Consider the following 25,442-nt stretch of genomic DNA (forward strand, 5'->3'; position numbering starts at 1 on the left):
TTCTGATTATGATAGGAATCACCACATTTAGGTTATAAGAGTTTTCTTAGTTCTTACTACTATGTTTAGAATGTGATGGCCGCTTTAAGAGATTGGAAAAACAAAATGAAATCAGAATTGGAGAATTTTTTTTAATATTTTTTTTAGTTTCACAGTTCAATTTAGTTATTTAAGACGTATTAGAGATTGTAATTACAAGATTAGTTTATGATGTGGTAGACAACAACCAATGTCCATTTCACCTTTCTTTCTCTTTGTAATAAAACCCTAAATCAATTTAACCTTACTACTCATATCTTGTATAATCGTTCACATGTGCTACTCACCTCTTGATCTCACTCACCCTTGAATTTACATAGAATCAGGTGAATTTCTATCATCCTCTAAGAACTACCAAGTAGATACAGAAATGGAATAATGAAAAATGAAGGGAGGAAGGTGCAAACTTCACGCAGGGAGGGCCAGAATCAAGAATTTCGGAATGAGGAGATTGTGAGCGGGCCCCAGTGATGGGAATCTCTGTAACAAACTCCCCAGCTCTGCCTCTCTCTCTCTCTCTCTCTCTCTCTCTCTCTCTCACTCTCCACCACCCACTTGTTTATTTTGTGAACCAACCTCCTCTGATTCTTGGGTTCTAGCTAATTTCATCTAAAGGTTAGCTTCTTTTTCACAATCCTCATGATCTTTTTGGACCCCAACTCTCTTCCTGCTTTTGTTTCCGTCCCCTTTATTGCTTAATCTCTTTTGGTATCTGTAGCACAGAGAGACAAATCAACAAGAGTACAAGACCCATCAACTCCATTAAGCCAAAAATGTACGTGGACAGTACTAGTGCTGCAGCTGCCTGCAACTTTGATCCCAGTACTAATAACCCCATGTCAGAATCAGCCCCAGAAGTTGTCCTCCACAGCCACAACACCACCACCACCTTTGCTCATGAAGAAAACTTGAGGAGGCTCTCCATGGAAGAAGAGCTCTCTAACTACCACCACAACGCCGCCATGGAAATTGAGCAGCAGTTTCAGAACGAGATGGATTTTGGCACCATGGACCAAAACACCACCACCAATGCTCATTTCGTTAACCCCTTTGACACCCACCAAGCCACAAACTGGGACACTTCTAATGAAATGCAACAACAATTGCCCCCAACACCTGACCTGCTCAGCCTTTTCCACTTGCCCTCCTCCTCTTCTGTGCTCCCACACTCCTCCATTAACTTCCCCCATCCCAAGACCCCGGGAGGCTGTTTCCCGGGGTCTTTCGGGTATGAGGCTCTGCCCGAGACTCCTTCTGGGGCGGCGGCCTCTTCGGTCATGTATGACCCAATGTTCCACCTGAACCAGCTGCCTCCTCAGCCGCAGCCGCCGCTGTTCAGGGAGCTGCTGCAGTCCCTGCCACATGGGTACAACTTGGGTGGGTCCAGAAATGGGTCGAGCTTGTTTAGCAATGGTGGGGATGAGGTGGACGATGGGAGTAGGCAGTTGTTTGAGAATGGGGTGCTGGAGTTTTCCAAGGAGATGAAGCCATTTGGAAGAGGAAGAGGTGGGAATAAAGGGACCAAACACTTTGCTACTGAGCGCCAAAGGAGAGTCCAGCTCAATGACAAGTTTCATGCTTTGAGGGAATTGGTTCCAAACCCAACCAAGGTATTGATCTCAATTCTGGGATTTATGGTACTCAATCTGATTGGTTTCATGAAAAAATGCGTACCCAATTCCACAGCTCTGTGTCCCTTTTGGCTTTGCTAATGGTTCTTTTGCTCAATGTTTTGTCTGGGGGCAATTGGTGCAAGTAGTCCTTTTAATTGATAATCTCAATCACTGCAAATATATGGTACCAAATAAGTTTGATCATTTTCATGAAACTATGCCAAGAGTAATACTATGAACCTCTTTCATTTCTTGTTTTGCAGTTTCAATTGGGTAACCTTTTGGATGATTTGTATCACAATGCAATTTTGAGACCCTGTTTTGTAGTTTCTTTCATGCTTCCCTCTCTTTGGGTTGATTCTCATTTTGCTTAATTCTTGGAAGATTCCTTATAATTTGATTAATTTCCACAGATGTACCACTTGAATTGATTTTCTTGTTTTAATTGGGCTACCTATTTGGATAGTTTCATAACTGGTTCTACGTTTTGGGCATAACAATGGTGATTCTGCTAAACGTTTGGGGAACCTAGCTAGCTTGGGGATCAATTAGAGCATCAATAGTTTCATCACTGTTTCTCTATTTTTGGCATAGTATTGACAATTGTGCTTGATGTTTGGGAAACTTGGGGAACAATTAATTGGAGCAAAGCCTGATCGAGCATCTGTAGTGGGAGATGCCATTGATTACATACAGGAGCTCAAGAGGACTGTGAGTGAGCTGAAACTGCTGGTGGAGAAGAAAAGGTGTGGGAGAGAGAGGAGCAAGAGGCACAAGACTGAGCAGGACATAGGTGCTGGAGACGATGATGAGAGCTGTAACATGAAGCCTCTTGGTGACCATGATCATGACCACTCCTACAACAATGGGTCTCTGAGGAGCTCATGGCTTCAAAGGAAGTCCAAAGACACCGAGGTGGACGTCCGGATCATTGATGATGAAGTCACCATCAAACTGGTCCAGAGGAAGAAGATCAATCTGTTGCTGTCTGTGTCCAAGCTTCTTGATGAGTTGCAGCTTGAACTTCATCATGCTGCTGGGGGACACATTGGAAATTCATACAGCTTCTTGTTCAACACCAAGGTTGGTGGTAACTTTATCTCATGGATTTGTTTTAGTTGGGGCATTTCTTCATGCATTGTTTTAAATTATGAGTTGTTGCTTTTTTGTGTTGTGCAGATGTATGAAGGGTCTTCTTTGTATGCAAGTGCCATTGCCAACAAGCTCATTGAGACTCTGGATAGACAGTATGCAGCAATTCCACCTACCAATAGTTATTAGTTAAAGGAGGCATGAGAACTGAGATGTTGCTTAGAATTACTACCTAGTCTTTATAATATGTTTCTCTTATAGTATGTTGGTCTAATTACATTATATCATATATGATGCTGATTAGTAGAGATTAAAGAAGTAGACAATAAACTTGGTGTGACAGAAAGCATGAAATAGAATATTATATATATGACTTACTTTTGGGATTTGAGAGTTTTGGTCAGTACTTGGATTACTGTGGCTAGATTCAGATACTTTGCAGCAAGTACTTGGCTAAAATAATCACTCTTTCAGTCTTTCTTACTAGATCATTTGGTTTTTGTCACTAGTAGTGTACTTGCAAAGGTTCAACAAACGCAATTTTGAAATAGAACAGACTAGCAGAGTGCTAAAACATCTTTGATTTCTCCATATTCCTTGGTCGGATAGCTTTTTTTTGTAGGACCAAATCGACGATGTGGAAATTGTTACTCTAGTCCTTTGCCACTATGGGGTCCTGAAGCACAAGGGGATTTTACTCGTTGGTGTCAATTAGGCGGTCTGTGGACTTTTGTCGTTCTACATGGTGCTTTCAGACTAATAGGTTTCATGTTACGTCAATTTGAACTTGCTCGATCTGTTCAATTGCGACCTTATAATGCAATTGATCAAAGAGCAGATTTTGGAGAGATTCTTCATCGATGTAGTGGCTGGTGAATCAAAGATCAAAGAGCGAGCAGCCGCCAGGTTTCATTCTTTGGTGGGATACACAGATGTAGTGGCTGGTGAAATTGGCAACCTTTGGTAAAACGAGCGCCGCGGGTACAATGTTTTTCAGTAGGTAATAGCCGTTCGACTAAAAGCACAGCTACTACACACTACGCTATTATCAGACCAGGCACCAACGGTGTCAATTGAAAGAAGAGAACTCGGGAAACCTTAGTTTTTGGGGTTCCAATGCAATCGATGATCAATAAATAAGACCACAAGCAATCAACGATTAAAAATGACAAAAGAACGGGGCATAGGGTATAGAGGCGGAGTCTTGGCTGTAGTTAATGGGCGGACTAAGAGTAGCTTCTGATATAGGAGTTGGAGCAGGAACACGAGTAGGGACTCTTACGTATATAACATTCTTATCGATCATGGCATTCCTTGCTCTAACTAGTGAGCAAGGTATTTTAATTGCTTACTTGTAAGAGTAAAGGAGAAGGAGAAGCAGCAGCCTTTTTCTAGAGGCAAATGATGCGATTGATAGCAACACAGGCATTTTAGGGCACTTGTATCTTTTTTCCTCAATAAAAAGAAAAAAAATTATAAAGCAAAGTCTTGAGAACAATTCAATCCAGTTGAAAGGATTTAGGGTAAGCCTCACTAGAAAAAGAAGGCCAGATTAAGTAGTGATTAATTTCTTGTTCTAACTCCTGCATTAGATATTCTACGCTACATAGCTTCACAGTTCACACAGACCAGGCTTAACCTTCCAAGTTTCAACACACTTTCTCCTATTCCTCCTAAAATCCAAAACTAAGCCTCGGACAATGAAGAACGAGGGAACCAAGATAAACTAACCCTTCAAGTTTCAATTCTCTTGATTTGTATGGTTCGCAGGTGAGCAGATAGTTTGATACTTTGATATCCATCCAAATCCCTTACACGATGCAGGTGTCAATGGATCCAGGTTACCGGAAAGTAAATGAATGATAAAAGATTAAGGAACTCTGTTTCAATTGATCCAACATATTTATTTAATCTAATAATCCAATTTTCTTGACAAAGTAGATCATCGTTATGTAGCAAAGATTATGACTTGTACAAGTCTGGGAGGAAGGAAAATAATATTAGACTACCAAATCAAACTAATGGATTCATTGTATGTATATGCAACAATCAAAGATCAATGACCACCAAAATTTCCACTTTGCATTTTTCTACAGCTATGACCAGTTTCAGTTTGTCCATCATGCACCGTGAAAAGAAGAGCAGCTAAGCATTTCACCGCATTCCAACTCTTGCAACAGTTACCAAAGGAGACTCAGAACCTACAGAAAAGGCTTGCATCATTTTTCAAAAGAAACAATTAAAACATAAAGCATGAATTTTGACCAAGATTGGTATGACATGTGAGCTACCAGTATTGGTAGCACGAAGAAATTCACAAGTTATACAAATTATTAGAAAAACTAATTGAAGCTCATTACTCATACAAGAAAACATAACTTGAATCAATTTGGTTCCTTACCAATTAGCATAGCACATAACAACAAACAGTAGTTCACCAAACAAACAATTCCAGAACCAGTTACAGAAAACTGAAGAAACATGTGAGAGTAGTATTGGTAGCACGAAGAAATTCACAAGAAGTTATACAAATTATTAGAAAAACTAATTGAAGCTCATTACTCATACAAGAAAACATAACTTGAATCGATTTGGTTCCTTACCAACTAGCATAGCACATAACAACTAACAGTAGTTCACCAAACAAACAATTCCAGAACCAGTTACAGAAAACTGAAGAAACATCCTTGACAACAGAACCTGGAATAGTGCGAATAGCTAGAAATTCTATGCAGACAAGAATTTGGTACTTCTCCCCATATGCTGACCACGCACACACAGACTCCAAATATGTAATCTTCATTTGAACTTATGTTCAACCAGTAGGTCAGATCAAGCAAGAAAATTTCACACTTTTCTTTCTTCTTCTCTTTATCATTTTGTCTCCTTCCTCTGAGATTGATCTTCTTCCCTATTATCTAACAAAGGATATGCTAGACTTTTGGTCCACGTGAATGGGACAGGATTTTTTGATACAACAGTTGGGAATTTATATTTTTGCAAGTTCTTTTCATCTTTGTGCATCCGTATTACACTTTCATATAGTAAGAAACAAAAAATAATGATTAGTATTTAGCAAAAACAATGAGAGACCAGTTGATCGTAAAAGAAAACTAAATCAAATGGAAAATCAGTCATTACCACAGAAAATATAATTTAGCAAAGTACAAACACAACCGGGCTGAAAAAAGAATCCTACAATGCATCTATTTCAGTTCAAGATAGAAAGAAAAAAAAAAGGTTTATCTTTGACACTCGAGTCTATTTTGCAGGCTTTGGTGATACTTCTCTACTAGGTAATTACACAGCACTTGTACAACTATAAACCATACATAAAAAGGGGAAGATGCCGACAGTAGTGACAAGTTTCAGATCACAATACAACCATAATGCACCTAACATACGCATAACAGTAAACAATCAACAGAAATGACACTAAATTTCTAAAATGAAAGTCTTAGTCAAATGTGATGTCCATATAACTAGTTTCTCTACTACACTATCCTTCTGATTAGCACCACAAGATATACAGAACACTGATCAAGACTCACTGCCAGTATTGAAATCCTATTACAAAAAACCCCAATATTCATCTGCTATTCACAACCCAACTACTCAACAAATTCTAAATGCAAACACATAATAGTCACTTGCCAAACAATTAACAAAGAGAAAAAAAAAGACCTTGCAAAGAGTTTCAGAACTAGAAACAACTGGGTCACATTCAAAATACCATCATATGAAGACTGGGTTGATGAAGCAAGCAGGCAGCAATTTCACTTGATATGAAGACTAAATACCATCAAAATCATTCACAACTAAACTAACTCGAACTGGGTCAATTTCTAAATGGTTGGAAAAGAGAAGAGAGAGACTTACCCTCATTGAATATACTTGGGTATCTCTCCTTTCCTCAAGAGGGATAGAGAGTAGTTGGCAGCATCAACGAGGTCTTCAATGTTGTGCAGGGACCTCTCCTCGGAAGCCAACATGAAGATTGCGCGCGCCTCTGCTTTCTTGGCAAGTCTTGCTGCCAAATTCAGAGGCAGATTCGGAGAATTGATGCTTCTCAATATCTGGCGATACAGAAAAAGAACGCGTCCTCTGTTTCTGGCCAAGTCCTCTGCCGTTGCCCATATCAAACCCCCACTCATTTCTTTCGATTTCCCGATTATGCAAATCCACAACTTCTCATGAAAATGGGGCTTCACTTCACGCTTCACATGAACTAGAAAGTTGCCAGGGATTTGCTATTATCAATGAATTGGAAGTATGAAATGGGAAAAAGCAATGATTACATATTGGTAGAGATTGTTTAGAAACAGAGCAATCCACTAATGAACAATGATGTTAACAGTGAAGCCCAAATCAATCAACATCCTAAATTATATAGACACAGACACAAAAACAAAGCTCAGTACAGAAAATAGGAAACTCACTTCAATCAAGAGCAACGCTTTAGATGTTCAAAGTAGTCGGTATGCAAGATAACAAAATTAAGGAAGGAGAACATAGCCTGGAATTGAATCCCCAAACAAACTAAATAAATAAATAAAAACAAATGAGAGCCTATTACTCAACTGTAAAGAAGACGACCAAGTTGAGATAGAGGCCCCAAAGATGGATGATTGCACCGTTGAACAGTTCAGATTGCGACCATACCCAACGTAATGTGGTAAGAGCTCATGTTAACGACCAAACAGCCTCTCTTTCTAATTCTAGTTTCACCTCTTGCTTTGCCAACTCATCAAACCCTAACCTGCAGGTTTCCTCTTATATCTGGAAGTTAGTTTTTTCAGTTCTCACAAACCGAAAAACCAGAGGAAATTTGGATAAAATCACAGGCCGAAAGTTGGGCAATTTCTTGCTCCACATCCATTCCCTCACAGTAAACTTTTGTCTCTATGCTTAACTCCCCCAGCAACTAACTTATCAACTCTCAGGATTCTATAATTGAATACATTATTGTAGTGCTCACACTCGCCTACCCCACCAAAATCCTCAAATCCAGTATCTATTTTCAATAAGAAATCACCAACGCTCAAACACAAAAACATGTAGAGTTCCAATTCAAGGGTTAAAACAGAAATCGGTGAAGACCAACAACCCAGCTAACAAAAAACAAAAGCAGAAGACCACAGTCCCTTGTACTGCATAAAACACAAAGGTTCATCAAACCAAAGAATTCAGCAAGAAAAACTTCCAAACCTTTCGATCTCTGAATAATATTCGAACCAATCGCTCTTCTTCTCCCTTTTCTTCAGACCAACACCAGCCGCTCTTCTTCTCCCGTCTTCTATTGCCCAAAGAAAACCGACATAGCTTCTTGTACCAAAAAAATAAAAATAAAACCGACAAAGCATCAGACACCAATGGTAGAGGAGTAAAAAAAGATAAAGTGAGGACAAAACCGTACTTTCCCTCCCTTATGAACAGTCAGTGCACTCACACTTAGTATATAGTAAATGGGTCGAGTAAACGGGCACGTGGCTATTACAAATTTTTTTTCCTTTACTCTTAATCCCAAATATGTGCGACTATTGTCACCCTACTATTTTCTTAATTCACTATACAAATATTTGAATTATTAAAAGACTGTTATAAAGTTTTTTTTTTTTTTTTTTTTTTTTGAGAAAAGATAGAATCCATTAATAACCAAAAGAATTACAAATCATTGGAATAATCGGTTGTGGTATCAACACCACGACACATATTCCTACCAAGATCCATAGTTATGGGTCCGTCACTAATAGTAACATCCATGAACCGAAAAGGTCCAACCCCTAACCAATTTTTACGCCTATCACCCCAGGCTACAAAGAAAGATAACCAATCCCGAGTGTCACGATACGACCTCGTCACCAACAGCCAGACGAACCACTCCACCCTCTTCCACACCGTGTCCATAAACCGCCAGACCACGTGCAAGGGAAATCCACCTTTCCGTTGATAACCAAACAGCATCAAAATTCTATCATATTGTTCCCAGGAGTAACACCATATAGATGGCTCCACAACACAACCAAAACCTCCAAACCCTAGCTCAATTGAGTAGGGACGTTTTATTTGACCTAACCAAAAACCTGAAACTAAAATCCTAATAAAAAATTGACCAAACACGGCGGCCCGGCCCAACCTCCACTTCTCGCAAGGAACTATCGCCGCCCTCCTCCAAACTTGCTGCCAGCATTCTCCATCGTCACCACACCGCCGCCTTGCACCACCACGTTGCAGCAACGTATTCCTACGCCACCGCATCGCCGCACCACAAAGCCGGCCACCCCCAAACCTGGTCAATATCCGAGATTGAAGCCCAGAAAGGGGCGAACCATCTCCGAGCTCGTCCCTGCCCTGGGATCGAAGCCCCAGCCACCTCCGTACACCCTGAACCATCCGTGACGCCAGGAACAGCCGCTGGCAATCACCCCTTCGTTGTTCCTTGTCAGATCTCACCCATGACCCAAGGGGAGGAGATCTCACCCGATCTGCCCCGTCCAACGTCAAACCACCTTCCGCCATCCGTGAACCAGGCCTCCGCCAGAGATCCATGTCACTAGCCCGGGAAAACTTCCTCTCCCGGACCGGAACGCAAACGGCAGGGAGCCGGCGGCGTTCGGCCGGGAGAGGTGCTCTCTCTCTCTCGAAGACGCTCTCTCTCTCTCTCTCTCCTTTTTCTCCGCGCGTGAGGCGCGTTCTCTGCGAAGTTGTTAAAAGCCTAACCCGATTGTATACATCCTTGTTATAAAGTTGAGAGAATAGTTGGGAGGAAGTAAAAGTGTTCTCATTCAGTCTCATTAGCCTCCTTTATATAGAGGTAGGGTTTACATCAAAGTACATAACTAATGAGTATTTACGTGGACAGCCACATAGATAATAATATTTATAACACTCCCCCTTAGATGTCCACTAATAAATGATGATTTGAACGCGCTTATTGTTGCCTCATTAAAAACCTTGCCAGATAACAAAAACCCAGCGGGACAAAAATAACCCTGGTCGAAGGACAAAAAGAGCACAACGCGCATATGTCATAGGTAGCATACTTCCGGATGCTCCCCCTGATAAGAATCTCCCCCTGATTGTTGCAATCCTCAATTATGTATGTGATAAACTACATATATCATGTATAGTGATTTGATGTGTCTATCACTGAGGTGCTACCATGTGTGCTTTGCATATAGGGGCTCATCACAAATTTTCATACCTGCAAAGTTAAAGCAATACTAACAAAGCTAGACAATATAAAGAAATTGATACATTTATCTTTGTATAGTTTGAAACATAGGAAAAATCACCATGGCATACCTAGCCATAAATATCAATATCGTTATGTATTGATATGTCTCAAATAAGCTCTTCAAGAGCTTTAAGTAATTCATAACTTTGTGGAAGTTAGAATATGTTGCAACATTATAATCATAATCATAATTCGATTTCGTAGTCTTGTCATAGTACTCATCGAGGCAATTTGGGTCGCGTTAGCTATAAAAAATGAGTACATATGAGCTAGCTTAAGACTCTTTGATTCCATGAGTGACCTTTAGGCTCTTTCAACATTTCATGGACTTGCATTTGAATTATTCATGTATTTGAATTCTTTGAGGATTTGATTATGCTTATAATGATACTTTACTTTTGAGATTTTGCTTTTAGCAATAGGTCTTTAAGATCTTCATAATATACGATGACAACGTGCCATAAATCTCTAGTCAATATAATAGTTATATGTAACACTGTACTTATAGAAAATTGTCAATTATACAAGGAAAAAGTATTCATAATCTCATGTCTCTATAAATAGACATTGTGTCATAGTGATTTATCTTCACTTTTGATAAATACACTTTTGTAACTTGTAGGGTTAGAGGTCCAAGTATTTCATCATGTTTCAAGTATTCAATTTCATTGGAATTGCCTCTTTCCAATTTGGCCAATAATATACTTTGTCGACATTCATGGTGAAACGTGGTATAGCGTCCATACAGCCCTTAAAGATTTTTGGTAGCTACCAAATGTAAATTATCATCGATGATCAACAATCATAGATCTCACACATTCTTATATGCATGTATTAGCTATAATAAGCTTATTGATATTGGGTACCCATGCCACTTCTGGGACATACATTGTCGCTTCTAGGACAATCATCTCTCATAGATGAGTCATGTAGCTAATGTGGATATTTTTACTTTTAATCTCATGCAAAGCATTATAGGGCTTATATAATCTTTCCTTTCTAGGAGCTTAAAACTTTAGACTTGGTGGATACATTCCACACAAATTCACGCTGTTATTCAAATGACAGTAGTATTTCCTCCCCCTAACGGTGGGAAGACTGTCTTATTTTGACCATGCTTAAAAGATGCATTCAAAGATCTATCACTTTCTTTGGAGTGAAGATGTTCATTGGCTGGTGGCGAACCCAAACCAAGTTTTAGGTCAAAAACATTTAATTCATAAGCATTAACCATATTGATGTATTATTGTATCACCAATACATCATTCCCTAATGGCATACTTACAACCTTTGTATGTGTAGCCATATTAGGTGTTCTGACATTGTTTTATGACATTTTCTTCGGGAGAACCATGTCATTTGGATACATGTATACCACAAATCAAATGGGGTCTAGATTGTTTGTGATAGTACGGTTGGTGTTAGAGACTTTAACCGACGCATATGGCTTTGCATTTAGCATATGATTTTGTTACTTTCTTTTATCAATTCACTGGCTTAGATATTTCTCGAAGTCAAAATGAGACAGTGAATAAATATCTCAGACCAATTCATGTCGTTCTTCAGGAACAATCTTTCTCCCCCTCATGGCAGGAGGATAGTCTCATTAAAGCAACGACTTGCAAATATGCAGTAAATAAACAATTTGCTTGTGAGTAAAGTTAGTAGTCATCAAAACTTGTAAGTGATTCCATGCAACATGACCAACAAAGATGACGTAACCGGTCAAGCCAAAATAGTGTATTTGGTTCAATGAACTTCTAGTTCATGACATTATATGCCAAAATTTACTGTATAAATTTGACACAATATATATCAGATAGCAAAAAAATCTTCTTCAACCATATTGAAGGTACTTAGAGCGTCAATATTTCAAATTTGGTAACATGATAGTAGCTCATTTGGAGCAGTAGATCAAGATCTACAACTCTTGATATGAGTGTTACCTTAGCTTCAATAAACATGAATTGTGGAATATTGACAATTGCAATAGACCAAATTCATTTTGAACTGCTGGCCAAAATGATAGACTCAAAATTTCGAGTTAAAGACTACAATCCATAAGAACAAGTAACTTTATCATGTGGAGAACCTCAAAATCTGTGTCACATATAAATGTGTAGTCATAAAGAGGAGGGACTTTAGGCCCTCATATAATTGGAGATCCAAGAACTTGAGATTTTGATTTTTTTCATTTTGTAACAACTTCTTGAGGAACATGACGTTCTAAGATAATCATATTAGGAAACATTTAATTTCAATGGAAACTCAAGAGGTTACAATAAATTTGTGAAATAACGCAATAATGCTTTCAATTTGCTTATTGTAAGCAAAAGACATCAGGGATGTGTGATTATCTCAACATTCTTATTAGTCAATGCAATTTAACTTGACTAGTGCCATTTTGAAAATGGCTTGATAAACACCCACCATATAGTGTACCATAGGCGAAACAAGCCCAATTTTTAATTTCCTCACATGTGTGATTGTTAGGGCAGTATTTGCATTGACTCATGATTTCTCTCTTGCCATGATCCACTTCTGGTGGCATTTCATGATGTAGCCATGTCAATCGGCTTTCTTGCTATACAATGAGATCCATGAGACGGGGAGATTATACATCTCTGGTAATATTGGAGGCACAGAATGCAAAGAGACAATAATGTGTGCTCTTCTAGAGCCATCAATCAGATATGGAATATCTGAGATGTTGTTATATTAGCCTCATAAGCATAAGTCTTAATAATGTTTTCTGGACACCATGGATAAAATTGCATTGCCTCAAAATCACTCAAAACATAAGTTTGAAGATGACACGAATCAAATTTGTAAGAATTGAACAGTGGATCTCATAGGATATACATGAAGCTTCTGGTCCGTGTTATACAGTTTAAACATGACATTCAATTATTGTATTGTTGTTTGATGTAGGTTAACATCAAATGCATTTTGAACTTCTGGCCAAAATGATATATTCAAAATGTTGAGTTTAAACTTCATGATCATAAAGTGAGAAACTTCAGGTGCTCATCTAGTCAGTATGATCATTGAGGAACATCAGGTCCACATGTAATTAAGGATCTAGAAACTGCAGGTTCCGATCTCTTTTAATTACAAGATTCACGATCACAAATTTGGGTTTAGTGGATCGCTTTCTCAAAACTTATGATGAGGAAAAAAAATGATATTGATTAGAAAAAGGACGTACCTGGATTCAAAAGATATACTCATTGTACTCATTAGTTAAGTAGATAACTAACAGATGGATATCTGCTTACTTTTAAATTGGTGTCAAAATAATCCCCTCAAAGCTTCAGGTTTGAGGTTGACCCAAATTAAAACTTTATGATAAATTGTCAATACATTCACTTGAGACTTATGGCTCGAGTCTGCACAATTAGAACTCCAAGTTCTAAAGTGGAGTGAACTTCAAGTACACTTATAAGATAACAATAAGAAAGTTTTAGGTAAGCATAAGAAAAAAAAACGTATCAATTGACATACGAAAATTCACTCGAAACTTCTGGTTCGAATTTTTTACTATTAGAATTGCAGGTTCTAAGATTTCGTATGCTCAACTTCAAGTTCAAATAAATTTGATGCTCGAAACTTCAGGCTCGAGGTAATTAAACTAAAGCTTTGATTTCACTTTTTACTAATTTTTATTTTGTACTCGAAGCTTCGGGTTCGAGTTTTTACTATTAGAACTTCGGGTTCTACTATATGATACTTTGAACTTCTGGTTCAAATAATGTACACTCAAAATTTGCAGGTTCGAGATATCAGACCGCTGGTCCGTATAAAAAAAATTACTTTAATGAAAGAAAAGAAATTAATAGAATGCGAGCAAATAAATAAAATAATAATGGAAACTTCTGGTTCCATTAATGAAGAGAATACACAGAACATCTGGTCTGGTTCATGATAATCTTCTATCTCTCTTCAAAAATATTATCTTCTGGACAAATTCTCTTTATAAAAAAATGTATAGTCAAGAGGCTTCTGGCATTGACTTGGTGTCCATCCTCGAACTACAGCTTCTGGAGGTGGTTTGAACCCCATTATCAAAAAAAAAAAAAATTAGAGGAACTTCAGGCCCTCTTCTAATTGGGAATTAAGATGAGTTTATATATTCGATTGTACAGCTCTCAGGATCTTCTGGCCCTCGTAATTGTATAAACTCTGAAGAGCTTCATGTCATAATTTTTCAATTTACATTTAATGACCCTAAAGGAACTTCAAGTCCCCATATGATCAGGGATCAAGCAACATGCGATTTTGATCATTGTATAATTCTGAGGAACTTCAGGCCCTCTGTAATCGAATCAAGAAATAGAGATTTAGATCACTTTTGATTACAAAATTTAGATATATATATCAATGTTTTCAAATGCGAAAGCGAAGGCGAAGGCGTCTTATTAGTGCCTCGCGAGGCGAGGGCCTCAAGGTGATGAGGCGACCGCTTTTCCCGCAAATATTATTCTAATATATTACATTTATAAATTATATTCAAATACATAAAAATATAAACAAATAAATATATCATCAGATTATTGAATTCTTTGGGCTTTGGTCTTTGAATATGTAAATGGGCCACTATCTTTTGCATGTTACCTACCTATATTGGATTGGCCCAAAGAAATTTTCAGAAAAGGGACCTGTATAAAACGACGTCGTTTAGGCTGAAGGAAAGGAGAAACAAAAATACACGTTATTCCATCTTGTTCCTTCCGCCTCCTGCCGCATCAGACCTCGCCTCCGGCAAAAATGGCCGCCCCGACGCCTAGGCGGACGCTTTTCTAGCAGCAAGCCTCAGTTTAGACCGGCGAGGCGTTTTCCGGTCGCCTCACACAGGAGCACGCCCCGGGCTCGCCTCAAAATCGCCTTTGAAAACATTGATATATATATATATATATATATTTAATCAATCATAAAGTGTAAATCGAACTCAACTGTGCAAATAAAACATACCTGAATTCAATTGACTTACTCTTGCATGTACTGGTGATAAAAATAATGCAACAAATTAAAGCTTTGTTACCAAAGCTGAGTATACAACATTACAACATGTACATATAAAGAGAATCGAAAGCATGACCAATTAACTAGTTACTGGGCATACACATCTTGTCTAGTTGATTAATATATAAAACCCAGTAAACTATAGCTAACAAAATTAGAAGATGGACCCTCAAAATGTTGAAACGTGCACACCCCAGATTCAATAATTAATCGATCGAAGTGGTCTGTGCAACAGTGCAATAGAGAATATTCTATTATTTCAAGAACAAAATTGGGAGATCAAATAGTGCGATGGCTCTAGAATTGTGAGGGTCACAGTAGATATAGCAATCCAGCAATGGCGACGAGTGAGGAGAAAAAACAATAATACTAACAAAAAAAAACAACCTACTGGGCTCGCCAACCATCAAGGAGCTCAATAATCGGAAATCATGCATTTGGGTTTCATCGATTCCACTAGATCAAATTTAAATACCTGCATGTTAATCACTAGATAACAACAAATAAGAGAACCCAGTAGCTGAGGAAGCTAGATAGGTAAGAGCAAACGATAAATTGTTTGATTCAATCAATAATCAATTTACTTAAAAAAAAAAGGATTGGATAATAGGGCTCATGATAAATAACAAAACTCATAGATCAAGAGTTATAGTCAAGCAACAAAATTGCACCATATGACTCATGGATCATCATAGAGTTAAAAAGGAAAAACGAAAAAAAAAAAAAAAAAAGTAGAGCACTCAAGAAAATATAGAGCAAAACGTGCTGATAACGTGTTATAAAGTAGAGAGAATAGTTGGGAGGAAGTAGAAGTATTCTCATTCAGTCTCATTAGCCTCCTTTATATAGATGTAGGGTTTACATCAAAGTACATAACTAATGAGTATTTATGTGGACAACCACATAGATAATAATATTTACAACAAAGACTATATTATTCAATTGCAAAATGACTAATAAGTATAATGATTTTCAAAAATCTAAATATGTAAGAAAAAATAAATATATAAGTAATTAATTAAATACAAAGACTACTTAATTTTTCATTGAATAACATTAATCTTTTATCTTCTCCACTCAAATTTGATTATTACTATTTTTTTGTCTTTTTGTTGCATCCTCATCGTTAATTTGTTGTACAATTCACAAAACTATTAGTTGTTTATTTGCAAAGCAATTTTTTTTTTCTTTTTTGAAAACCTAAAACGATTTTTAAATTGAAATAAACTAACAATTTTATGAGCCTAAGCCTTGATATCAATTGTAGTACAACATATACAAATCAATCTCACACAATAACATTTTCAACATGATAACCCTACAAGATCAAACATACCATTGATGTCCATGGTGAAAGCCATTGATGCAGCTGCAAGAACAAGGTTGAAGATGAGGTTGAAATCTTTCTGCTAGTCACTAACTGTAACTTCTAAATGGGCAGAATACAATGCTTGTAAAATGGTGGTGATAACAGGGACCCTAGCTTTTTAGTAAAAATCAAGTCTTTTATCTTAGAATCTTTGTCTAACAATTGGCTTTCCCACAAATTAGAGGGGTTTCAAAGTAGGTATGGTGACGGTGGTGTGGTGGCGGTGAACTGGTTATGGTGCTTGTTTCTCCTCAAACCCCAAAACCCAAAAAAATCCAGGTGATATGATGAAAAAAATATTCAGAAAACTCATATTTCATGCACACAAAAAATGAGGGAACGTACGATTGAATTTCTTCAGTCTCAAATCCTTGGGCCAAACTTAGGTAGGTTAGGAGATTCAAGGATAATTCTTAAGTTGGGTGAATGAGATCATCATCATGAATTGTAATTAACAAATTTTTACTTTACTAGATGAAATTTCATCCAAAAACACATAATTATTTCAATTATTTAATGTATAAGAGCTCTCTCTCAACTATTACCCTAGCCACGAAGGCTATGTCTAAAACTTCTATTTTTCATAATGAGTATGGAGTCAATTGTATTTCACGTGGATAATGGTTTTAAGCTTTTCGGGTAGTTTTCGGTGTGCTAATAAGATCATGAAGGAAATGGAAAAGAGTACCCTTATAAATTATTTACTTGAGCCAATTTTACTTCTTCTGGTAATTAATTTCTGTAACCAAACTAGAATATATAGAGCATTTTCTTTATGGAAAATGATTTGTGGCCTCAATGAGGCCTAAGATTTGTGGCCTCAATCTTAGGTGTTATGCCATGTCATCCACACACATCACCTATTTGTCAAATCATGCTATGTAATTCTTGAGAAAAAGACAATTTTATCATTTCAAAATCTAATGACTCTAAATTATTTTGGATTTTTTCTAAAGTTTTTTTTTCCGTTTCATTACATTCATTCTTAGATTTAAACAACATCAATCGAGAGTGCAAAAAAAATCATGTAATTCAGTCAATAGATTTGCACGTACGTTCGATTAATAAATTTGCATAACACATGTATATGAATTCAACCTTTGTTGGGTTTCTGCAAATTTTAGAAATATAATGTGAAAAATACATATTCATATGATTGTATATATTCTTTTGTTCATTGTTTTCTCTTTATGTAGATAGGGTTTAAACGTTAGATTTGAATTCATTATTTTTTGTTTGTTTTTCCCTTATATCTAGATTGTAGATATTAATTCATGGCTGCTAATGTGGGAATTTTTTCTTACCTCTTAATTTAGACATAAGTATTTTTCAAATTCAATTTATTAATGCTATTTTTTTTTTGATGAAATTAATCAATATTTGGAAAGAAAAGTTAAACGTCTATTTCTTGGCACATAATTCAATATATTAATACCATTTGGAAAGAAAAATTAAAGGAAAAAAATTTAACTAAATGAAGAAAAATATTGGTCAAAGAATCTATAGACATATCTCTTAAATTAATACATAATTAGTAGCTGATATTTTTTTCGTCATCTAATTAAATTCATTAATGTAATTGATTCACCCCCTAACATCTAAAAGGAAATGTAAAAGGGTAAAGTTGGTGTTGCCATAGTATGATGTGTCAAGATATATTATGTGGAATTGAAAATAAAATTTGTATTTACTTACATGGCATGACACCTAGGATTTGAGGCCACAAATCTTAGGCCTCATTGAGGCCCCATATCATTGCCTTTTCTTTATTTGTCTTGTCGAGCTGCTTTTTCTATTTTAGGTAGGATTATATTTGTGATTTCTCTGCCAGGTTTCTTTGTTTGGACACCTATCCCTCAACTATGAACACAAATTAAATAAGCTAAAATGTGTCTTTTCTTTCTCTAGCTTATTCAAAACTTGCAAATGTAGCATAATAAGCCTTGGCACTATTTTGAAGCATGCATTACGTCTATATATGTCATATATCTATCTGTTATTCAATTACTTAATAGCAGATATCTCTCTAATTTTGCACTATCAATGACGCTGATTGGACTGTGATATGCTACAATACTATCATGAATCGATTGTGCTATATATCAAAGTTTAATAACTAAACGACCCATGAATGAAAGTCACAGATTTTTTTGCTTGCTATTGTACTTGAAGTTATAGAAATTGAACCCAATGTAAATGCCATCATCCATGTCGTTGTCGTTGCTTATTTGACCGTTGGTACGAGTGTCGCGGCGAGAATAGTTAAATGGAACTTCATATGAAGCTTTATTCGCCACAAGACTCACATTCAACTTAGTCATTGCTGGCACGTCAACTCTGCACACGCTCTGCACCGGAGTTTCCCATGTCTCAACTTCTCCCCACTTAAATATTGTTGATCCACTCGTAAACTCACTTGAACTAATTACAAGCTTTTCATCATCTCCAATTACCGGAACACCAGCTTGCATGGTTGTTTTAACGCCGCCAGACTTGATAGACATGGTTTTGGCATCATTCCAACACGTGCTCTTGGTCCTTTTGTATGATAGCTTAAATGTCATCCCAGTGGTTTCTTGGGTCAAATTCACGGCCTCTCCAATGGCAATTTCGACCTCGTTTTCATAATCGTAGATCCTAGCTTGCGTGAGGTTATAACTGACATCATACACAATTCTTGACTTAACAATCTCTTCAATTCTCAGGTGGGCATATATGGGGATATTGGTGACATTTGCAGTGAAACCGACCATGCAACCGAGTGTATATCTCTTGCAGATGTGAAAGTTTCCCATATTGCGGAGAGCAAATTCATTTTCGTCAATTTTAATCGGCTGAAACAACGTGTCGTTGCGAGTCGGGTTATCCGAGTCAGGAACGACCCAGTTAGGGTCACCCGACCTACGACACCAAAACTTGCCCAAATAATCGGATTTTATGCGGATGCTTCCGTCTGGATTAGTAAAAATCTCATGCGCTGCCATTCCATCTCTAAAGTCATCAGCTCGGTACTCCAAACACATGTGACCTTCATACCAGCTGCGACTATCAGTGCTGAGGAAGACTCCATTATCTCCCCTGAATGCCACATGTTTGGGAAATATCACCAATGATTCCCAATTAATGACAGTGAACACGTCACACGGTGCTATAGCATTTGTACAGTTAGTTTGATCATTTGTATTGTTATTATTCTCGCCTGTACGGTTAGTCTGATCATCCGCACTGTTACTATTCTCACCTGTACGGTTAGTTTGTTCATTAGTACTAATATTATTCTCATCCATACTGCTGTTGATATCATTGTCAGGTGAAGTGGATAAGCCTCCCATGAAGTGTTGTGCGTCGACATTGTCCCTTCGCAAGCCTACGTAGTGTCCGAGTTGGACATGGCGAAGACGGACTAATATTCTCTTCCTATCCATTTCGTTTCGTGGAGGACGAGGATGAGCACGAGCACGATGATTATTATTATTATCATCTTCTTCGTCGTCGTTGTTGATCTCCTCATCATCATCGTGATTCACTAATTCATTTGCTTGGTGTTCCTCAGGGATGTTTGATTCATCTCTACCATGATGCTGATCTTGAAAATCTTCATCTAATCTTGGGTTGCCATTGTTATGAGGATCATCAGTGGCATCGTGATCTTGAAGGTGCTCGATGACATCAGGATCTGGATGAGTATCGATGACTTCCTGATTTTGATGCTGTTCGGTATCATCATTCTCACCATTGTTGATGGCATCATCATCGTTCTCTTCGTCAACAATTGGATCATTTAATTCTTCTATGGTGACAATAGGCTCAAACAAGGTACACGAGCTCTTGGACCGGTCTTCCTCTGGCTCCTCAGCTCGCGCAACGATCCAATGATCATGGTTTGACGTATTTGTTTCAAGCAGCCTTACCCAGTATTTGTTGTTGTGGCAGCATCTTATGTGGACTAGTCCCTGGTTCTCACTACTCTTTGCCATCTCCACTTCGAACTTTGCATAATGGCTCCCGACTTCTTCTCCAGAGAATTTGAGAAGCCCCATGGGCACCTGATCAACATTTTCCTCATTAATCTTTGTGTAGCTCAAGTATTTGTTGTTGTTGTTTGATTTCAGAACCACAAATCTTGGTAATGTGGTTTCATCACTCGGATTCTCTGTTCTATTAATCTCGACCTCCGTCATGTCCCCTAAAGGGCTTCAGGTGCAATATGCAATTATGTATAAATGTTGAAGATGATCAAAGAAAACTAAGATACATTAAAAGTGGATGAAAGTGATTAGTTTCAGCATATTGTATATATATCTCCAAATATCTAGCTGGGATGTTTCTATATAATTATATATAGAAATTTAGGCCTGTTTTCTAAATCACTAAATATTCTTGCAACAAAACCAAATTTAGACTAATTTAGTTCATTATAATTCTACATCAGTGGTCCTCTCAAAGTCTAACCAGATATTTATCGCTTTTTCCCGCCGCTATTAATGATCGAGGTTAAGGCTCTGCCTCTAATATATTTTCTGCACATGTTAAACTACAGGTGAGGATAAATTCTTGCACAGAACTAGAGACAAATTAGAAAAATCGATGTATCTTTTTTTTATTATTATTCACTCGGAAAAATCAATCTAGCTGTACATAAATATTTCTTAAGAAGTCAATTTGTGTTTGTGTTTCTATAATTGAGTACGTAGGTCATACATTTAAAAGCTAGCTCACGAAGGAATTCAGCCATAAATGAGGCATGTTGTATGGCCATGTCTAGAACAAGGGAAATGGGAAACAACTTTTGCTCAAAAAACAAAAAGGAATGGGAAACAAAGTTGGTTCCACATGGAGTGCATGTACTTGGTGTACGTAGTAAGTAGGCTTACTCTTTTTTTTTTCTTTTTTTTGAAGGAAAATTTCATTAACCAAAGCCGAATGCCATAATAGTACATACGTCAATTTTAAATATGTAATCTAGTGTCAGCAGATTCTGAACTTGGAGAACTCGGAGAAATAATATACTCAGTAGAAACATACTGAAGCCCGCTTTGAAGCGAGCCTATAGACTACTAGGAGCATCCCACTCTCCCAAGGCAAAATCATCTTCTATTCACTAACTCGCCTTTACACTAAATTGTTGTACAATGAAAGTAGATACTCTAAGGCAAAGCTCTTAGAATTGTTCCCAATTGACAATAGACTTGCAACGACAAGTCCAGACTTGGTCCCTGAGAAGGGCGTTAAATTTGTGCAATCACAACCACCGTCCTAGACCCCACACCCAGAAGATTGGCTCAGAAAAACCCCAATTGCCCAAATCTCATTGCCCTAACAAGAATGACATATGCCAGTCCCATTTGTTAACCCTAAATATTTTGGGGCGCAAACCCAAAAGGCTCTAAGGAACAAAATGCCAATTATAGCATAGTACTGTAGCCACCAGTGGAACTTCATAGGGGCAGGAGGTGGCCCTCGCCCCCCAAGCTTCTGTAATGCTGACATGTGCACCTATAATTGGCATTTGGGTTTTATGAGATTCTAACAAAATTCATGTACCGGGCCCTCCAATTACCCTACTCTATGCAAAAAACAATAATAAATAATAATAATTTTCACTTTTGTTTCAGTTGTGTGATACAATATTGACTTTAATCAATTAATAAATGCTTTTGAAAAAATTAAAAAGAATACGTTAGAACCGTTAAATATATCTTACGTTAAATTAACTTTTATGAGACAAGCTATGGTACTTGTGGGTATCTCATATACTCATTTACAACTATTTGAACAAAGAATTACAATTATTTGAACCAAAATTACAACATTGACAACGAATTTGTTCAAAAACTTGTAACAATGTCGTAAGAGGTGTAATTACCATTATTAGAACTAAGATTACATAAAATAGGACTCAACATTACAACTCTGACAACAAATTTGTTGTCACTTTTGTAAATGTGGGTATGAGATACCCACAAGTACACTAGAATTTTCCAACTAATTTTATAAAATAAAATTTTTTTTTTTTAAACTTACTTCTTACTTTCTAGTTCTGCCACTAATTATAATAGAACCAAGTTTATGGAATGTTTACCCATCATTTAAGTCATCAAATGTGAAAAAGGCTAGCACTAGCAGCTGACAAAGTTTTTTTTGCAGATTCAGAGATTCATCAACTTAATAAACCATAATCTCCAACAATAAAACCTTATTATTATTACAGGTATATGGTATGCATTTTGTTATTTATTACTGATCACTACATAAATTTTGGAGAAAAATGATCGATGAACCTATAGAGAAATGTATAGGATTATAACAAGTATTGCATCATACAGATAGTGACTAGATTGATTATATCAAGTATTGCATCATACATATAATGACTAGATTGCTCATTAATTTTTGGAAAAAATGCACGAACAATGTCTGGAGACTCTGAGGACTGTCAAAATGATACTTGAACTTTCAAACGTATCAATGTGATACCTAGACTTATATTTTCTTGTCAACGTAGTACCTAAATTAACTTTCCGTCACGGCACCGTTAAATTTACCACATGTGAGGCACGTGACATACAAAATGAAGGTAAAAAGATTGATTTGCCCTATAACTGACATTCAAAATGCACGAACAGTGTCTAGAGACTCTTAGGACTGTCAAAATGATACCTAAACTTTCAAACGTATCAATGTGATACCTGGACTTATATTTTCTTGTCAACGTAGTACCTACATCAACTTTCCATCACAGCACCGTTAAATTTACCACGTGTGACTGTGTGAGGCACGTGAGGTACAAAATGAAGGTAAAAAGACTGATTTGCCCTATAACTGAAATTTTAAATATTTTTTTTAGTAAAAACATTTTAAATAATTTTTTTTTGGTAAAAAGAATTATTTACCTTTAATTTTTTTAAGGGCTAAATACAGATTACTACCTTATAGTTTGGGTCCAAAATCAATTCAGTCCCTGAACTTTTAATTTCATCAAAAACACCCCTGCACTTTCAATTTTGATCTAATAGGTCCAATTTGTTAATTTTCCGACAATTGAGTTATTTAACTTGTTAATGTGGCTCATATATGGCCTATATTTTATGATGTGGTGTCTGCAGGCCACCTCTAGTCAATTTAAGAGTGAGTCCTACTATTGAAAATAAATAGTTTTTCAACAAATAATCCAACTATAACGTGAACCCATAACAAAATATTAACGAATTGGACCTATTAGATCAAAATTGAAAGTGCAGGGGTGTTTTTGATGAAATTAGAAGTCTAGGGACTGAATTGATTTTGGACCTAAACCACAGGGTAGTAACTAGTATTTAGCCCTTTTTTTAATTATTTTTTTTCACCCCTCCACCTCTCGTCTTCTTCCTCTCCCCTCGATCAACCACTCTCTAAAAAGACTGGTTGTCCTCGCCAATTCCTCATGCAACAACACCTCAGTACTCCTCAATTTCAGGCACACAGCACTGACGCTGTTGATCTCGACGAAAGGATCGGCGGCGCACTTCATCTCCGATTTCAGATCTTTGACAAGCGAGGCTTCAAGAAGACTATGTCCTTCATTTTGGAGGACGAAATTGAAATTGAAATTGGGATTGAGATTGAGATTGAGATTGGGATTGGGATTTGGATTTGATTGGGTTCTCTAGAAACTTCGACGGTACTCAAAGCGAGACTTGAGATTGAGGAAGGAGGAGGGCGGAGAGATCATCTATATCATTACTTGCTGGTGTTTTTGTTGTAGTTAATAACTTGATATTAATGGATTTTGAGTTTGAGTTTTGGTGGAGGTGTGGGTGTGGGTGTGGGTGGTGACAAAAAATGAAATTCAGGGTTTCTGCAACGTCTTCTTGGTTCTTCTTCTTCATTACCTATTTCACAACAGGTCTGCATTGATGTTGTTGAGGCAATTTCAAAGGATGAATGAAATTTTATGTTAATTCGATCTGATACATCTGTGATTGTTTTGGTTGTTTTGCAATCCAAGTCTTCGTGCTTTCTCTGTTGGACTTGGAGGTGTTGAAGAGGCCATCAACCTCGCGGCGGAAGCTGATAAGGCAGCGGGTCTTCTCCTAGATCCAATGCTCGGCTAGCTTCTTTGGGGCGCGGACCTCATGGTCCTCGCCGCAGCTGCTGGTGTTGCCACCAATTAAGGCAGACTTGGGAGTTGAATAGGGTTGAATGATTTTGCAGAAACAAGTTGGACTTGGTTTTGTGTTTTAGAACTGAATCGAACAAGGGAGAAGCTTTGCTAAAAAAAATTATTTCTCATTCTTTTTTGTTCTTGGAGTTCCCAGATCTTTCATTTCTCTTTCAAAATGGGTTTGTCGAGTTTAAGAAGATGAACAAGAATGGGTTCAAGAACATGAACAATTAAGATTTTTTTTTTTTTTTTTGCCTTTTTGCTGGGTTTGAGAAGATGAACATGAAGAAATATTAGGTTCATACTTATCAGATTGAGATTTTTTTTTTTTTTGAGAATATATTAGATTGATCTTGGTTAATAGAAAAGAAAAAAAAATTAATCATCTTTTATTTTCAATATAATAAATTATTATGTTTTTATTTTCAATTTTAAATTTATTCATTTAGGATTTGATAGAGTGGAAAAGTCTTTTTTGCCCTCATTTTCGGCCTCACATGCGTCAGACGTAACTCGAACTGACGGAGCCGCGATGGAAAGTTGATGTTGGTACTACGTTGACAAGAAAATATAAGTCTAGGTATCACATTGATACGTTTGAAAGTTCAGGTATCATTTTGACAGTCATCAGAGTCTCCAGACACTGTTCGTGCATTTTTCCCTTTATGATTTGATGGAGTGGAAAAGTCTTTTTTGCCCTCATTTTCAGCCTCACATGCAACACACGTGACTTGAACTGACGGAGCCGTAACAGAAACTTGATGTAGGTACTACGTTGACAAGAAAATATAAGTCTAGGTATCACATTGATACGTTTGAAAGTTCATGTATCATTTTGACAGTCCTCAGAGTCTCCAGACACTGTTCATGCATTTTTCCCTTAATTTTTTACAATTGCAAGTAGATCATGGAAATTCTTTCATATAC

At 37.1% G+C, this 25,442-nt stretch overlaps 2 protein-coding genes across 10 annotated transcripts; one reads left to right on the top strand and one right to left on the bottom strand.

Moving 5' to 3' along the window:
- The first annotated feature begins 547 nt into the window (after positions 1-547).
- On the top strand, positions 548-3,137 carry LOC112189498 (transcription factor bHLH91). 2 transcript variants are annotated; one of them, XM_040507371.1, is made up of 4 exons: positions 548-654; positions 763-1,649; positions 2,304-2,735; positions 2,832-3,137. In XM_040507371.1, the coding sequence occupies exons 2-4, from the start codon at positions 813-815 to the stop codon at positions 2,931-2,933; spliced, it is 1,371 nt and encodes a 456-aa protein (XP_040363305.1). In that variant the 5' UTR covers positions 548-654; positions 763-812; the 3' UTR covers positions 2,934-3,137. The 2 variants fall into 2 exon arrangements, with proteins under 2 accessions (XP_040363305.1, XP_040363293.1); XM_040507359.1 differs by having other exon boundaries at positions 549-654; positions 758-1,649.
- A 1,477-nt stretch (positions 3,138-4,614) lies between these two features.
- On the bottom strand, positions 4,615-8,087 carry LOC112181765. Of its 8 annotated transcripts, none has more exons than XM_024320168.2 (4): positions 7,953-8,087; positions 7,326-7,503; positions 6,624-6,994; positions 4,615-4,945 (listed from the first exon to the last, which is right to left on the bottom strand). In XM_024320168.2, the coding sequence occupies exon 3, from the start codon at positions 6,896-6,898 to the stop codon at positions 6,626-6,628; it is 273 nt and encodes a 90-aa protein (XP_024175936.1). In that variant the 5' UTR covers positions 6,899-6,994; positions 7,326-7,503; positions 7,953-8,087; the 3' UTR covers positions 4,615-4,945; positions 6,624-6,625. The 8 variants fall into 8 exon arrangements, with proteins under 8 accessions (XP_024175936.1, XP_040367380.1, XP_024175937.1 ...); XM_040511446.1 differs by lacking the exon at positions 7,326-7,503 and adding an exon at positions 7,184-7,283 and having other exon boundaries at positions 7,953-8,062; XM_024320169.2 differs by lacking the exon at positions 7,326-7,503 and having other exon boundaries at positions 6,624-6,972.
- Positions 8,088-25,442: the final 17,355 nt, after the last annotated feature.

This window comes from Rosa chinensis, chromosome 1, assembly GCF_002994745.2.
Source record: "Rosa chinensis cultivar Old Blush chromosome 1, RchiOBHm-V2, whole genome shotgun sequence".
Lineage (NCBI taxonomy): Eukaryota > Viridiplantae > Streptophyta > Magnoliopsida > Rosales > Rosaceae > Rosa > Rosa chinensis.

What these genes read in the sequence shown, in the direction of transcription:
- LOC112189498 (XM_040507371.1), top strand. Translation starts at nt 813, where the DNA reads ATGTACGTGGACAGTACTAGTGCTGCAGCTGCCTGCAACTTTGATCCC. An exon ending in TGGTTCCAAACCCAACCAAG is followed by an intron (nt 1,650 to 2,303) that starts GTATTGATCTCA and finishes ATTGGAGCAAAG; the next exon opens with CCTGATCGAGCATCTGTAGT. An exon ending in GCTTCTTGTTCAACACCAAG is followed by an intron (nt 2,736 to 2,831) that starts GTTGGTGGTAAC and finishes TGTGTTGTGCAG; the next exon opens with ATGTATGAAGGGTCTTCTTT.
- LOC112181765 (XM_024320169.2), bottom strand. Translation starts at nt 6,898, where the DNA reads ATGAGTGGGGGTTTGATATGGGCAACGGCAGAGGACTTGGCCAGAAAC.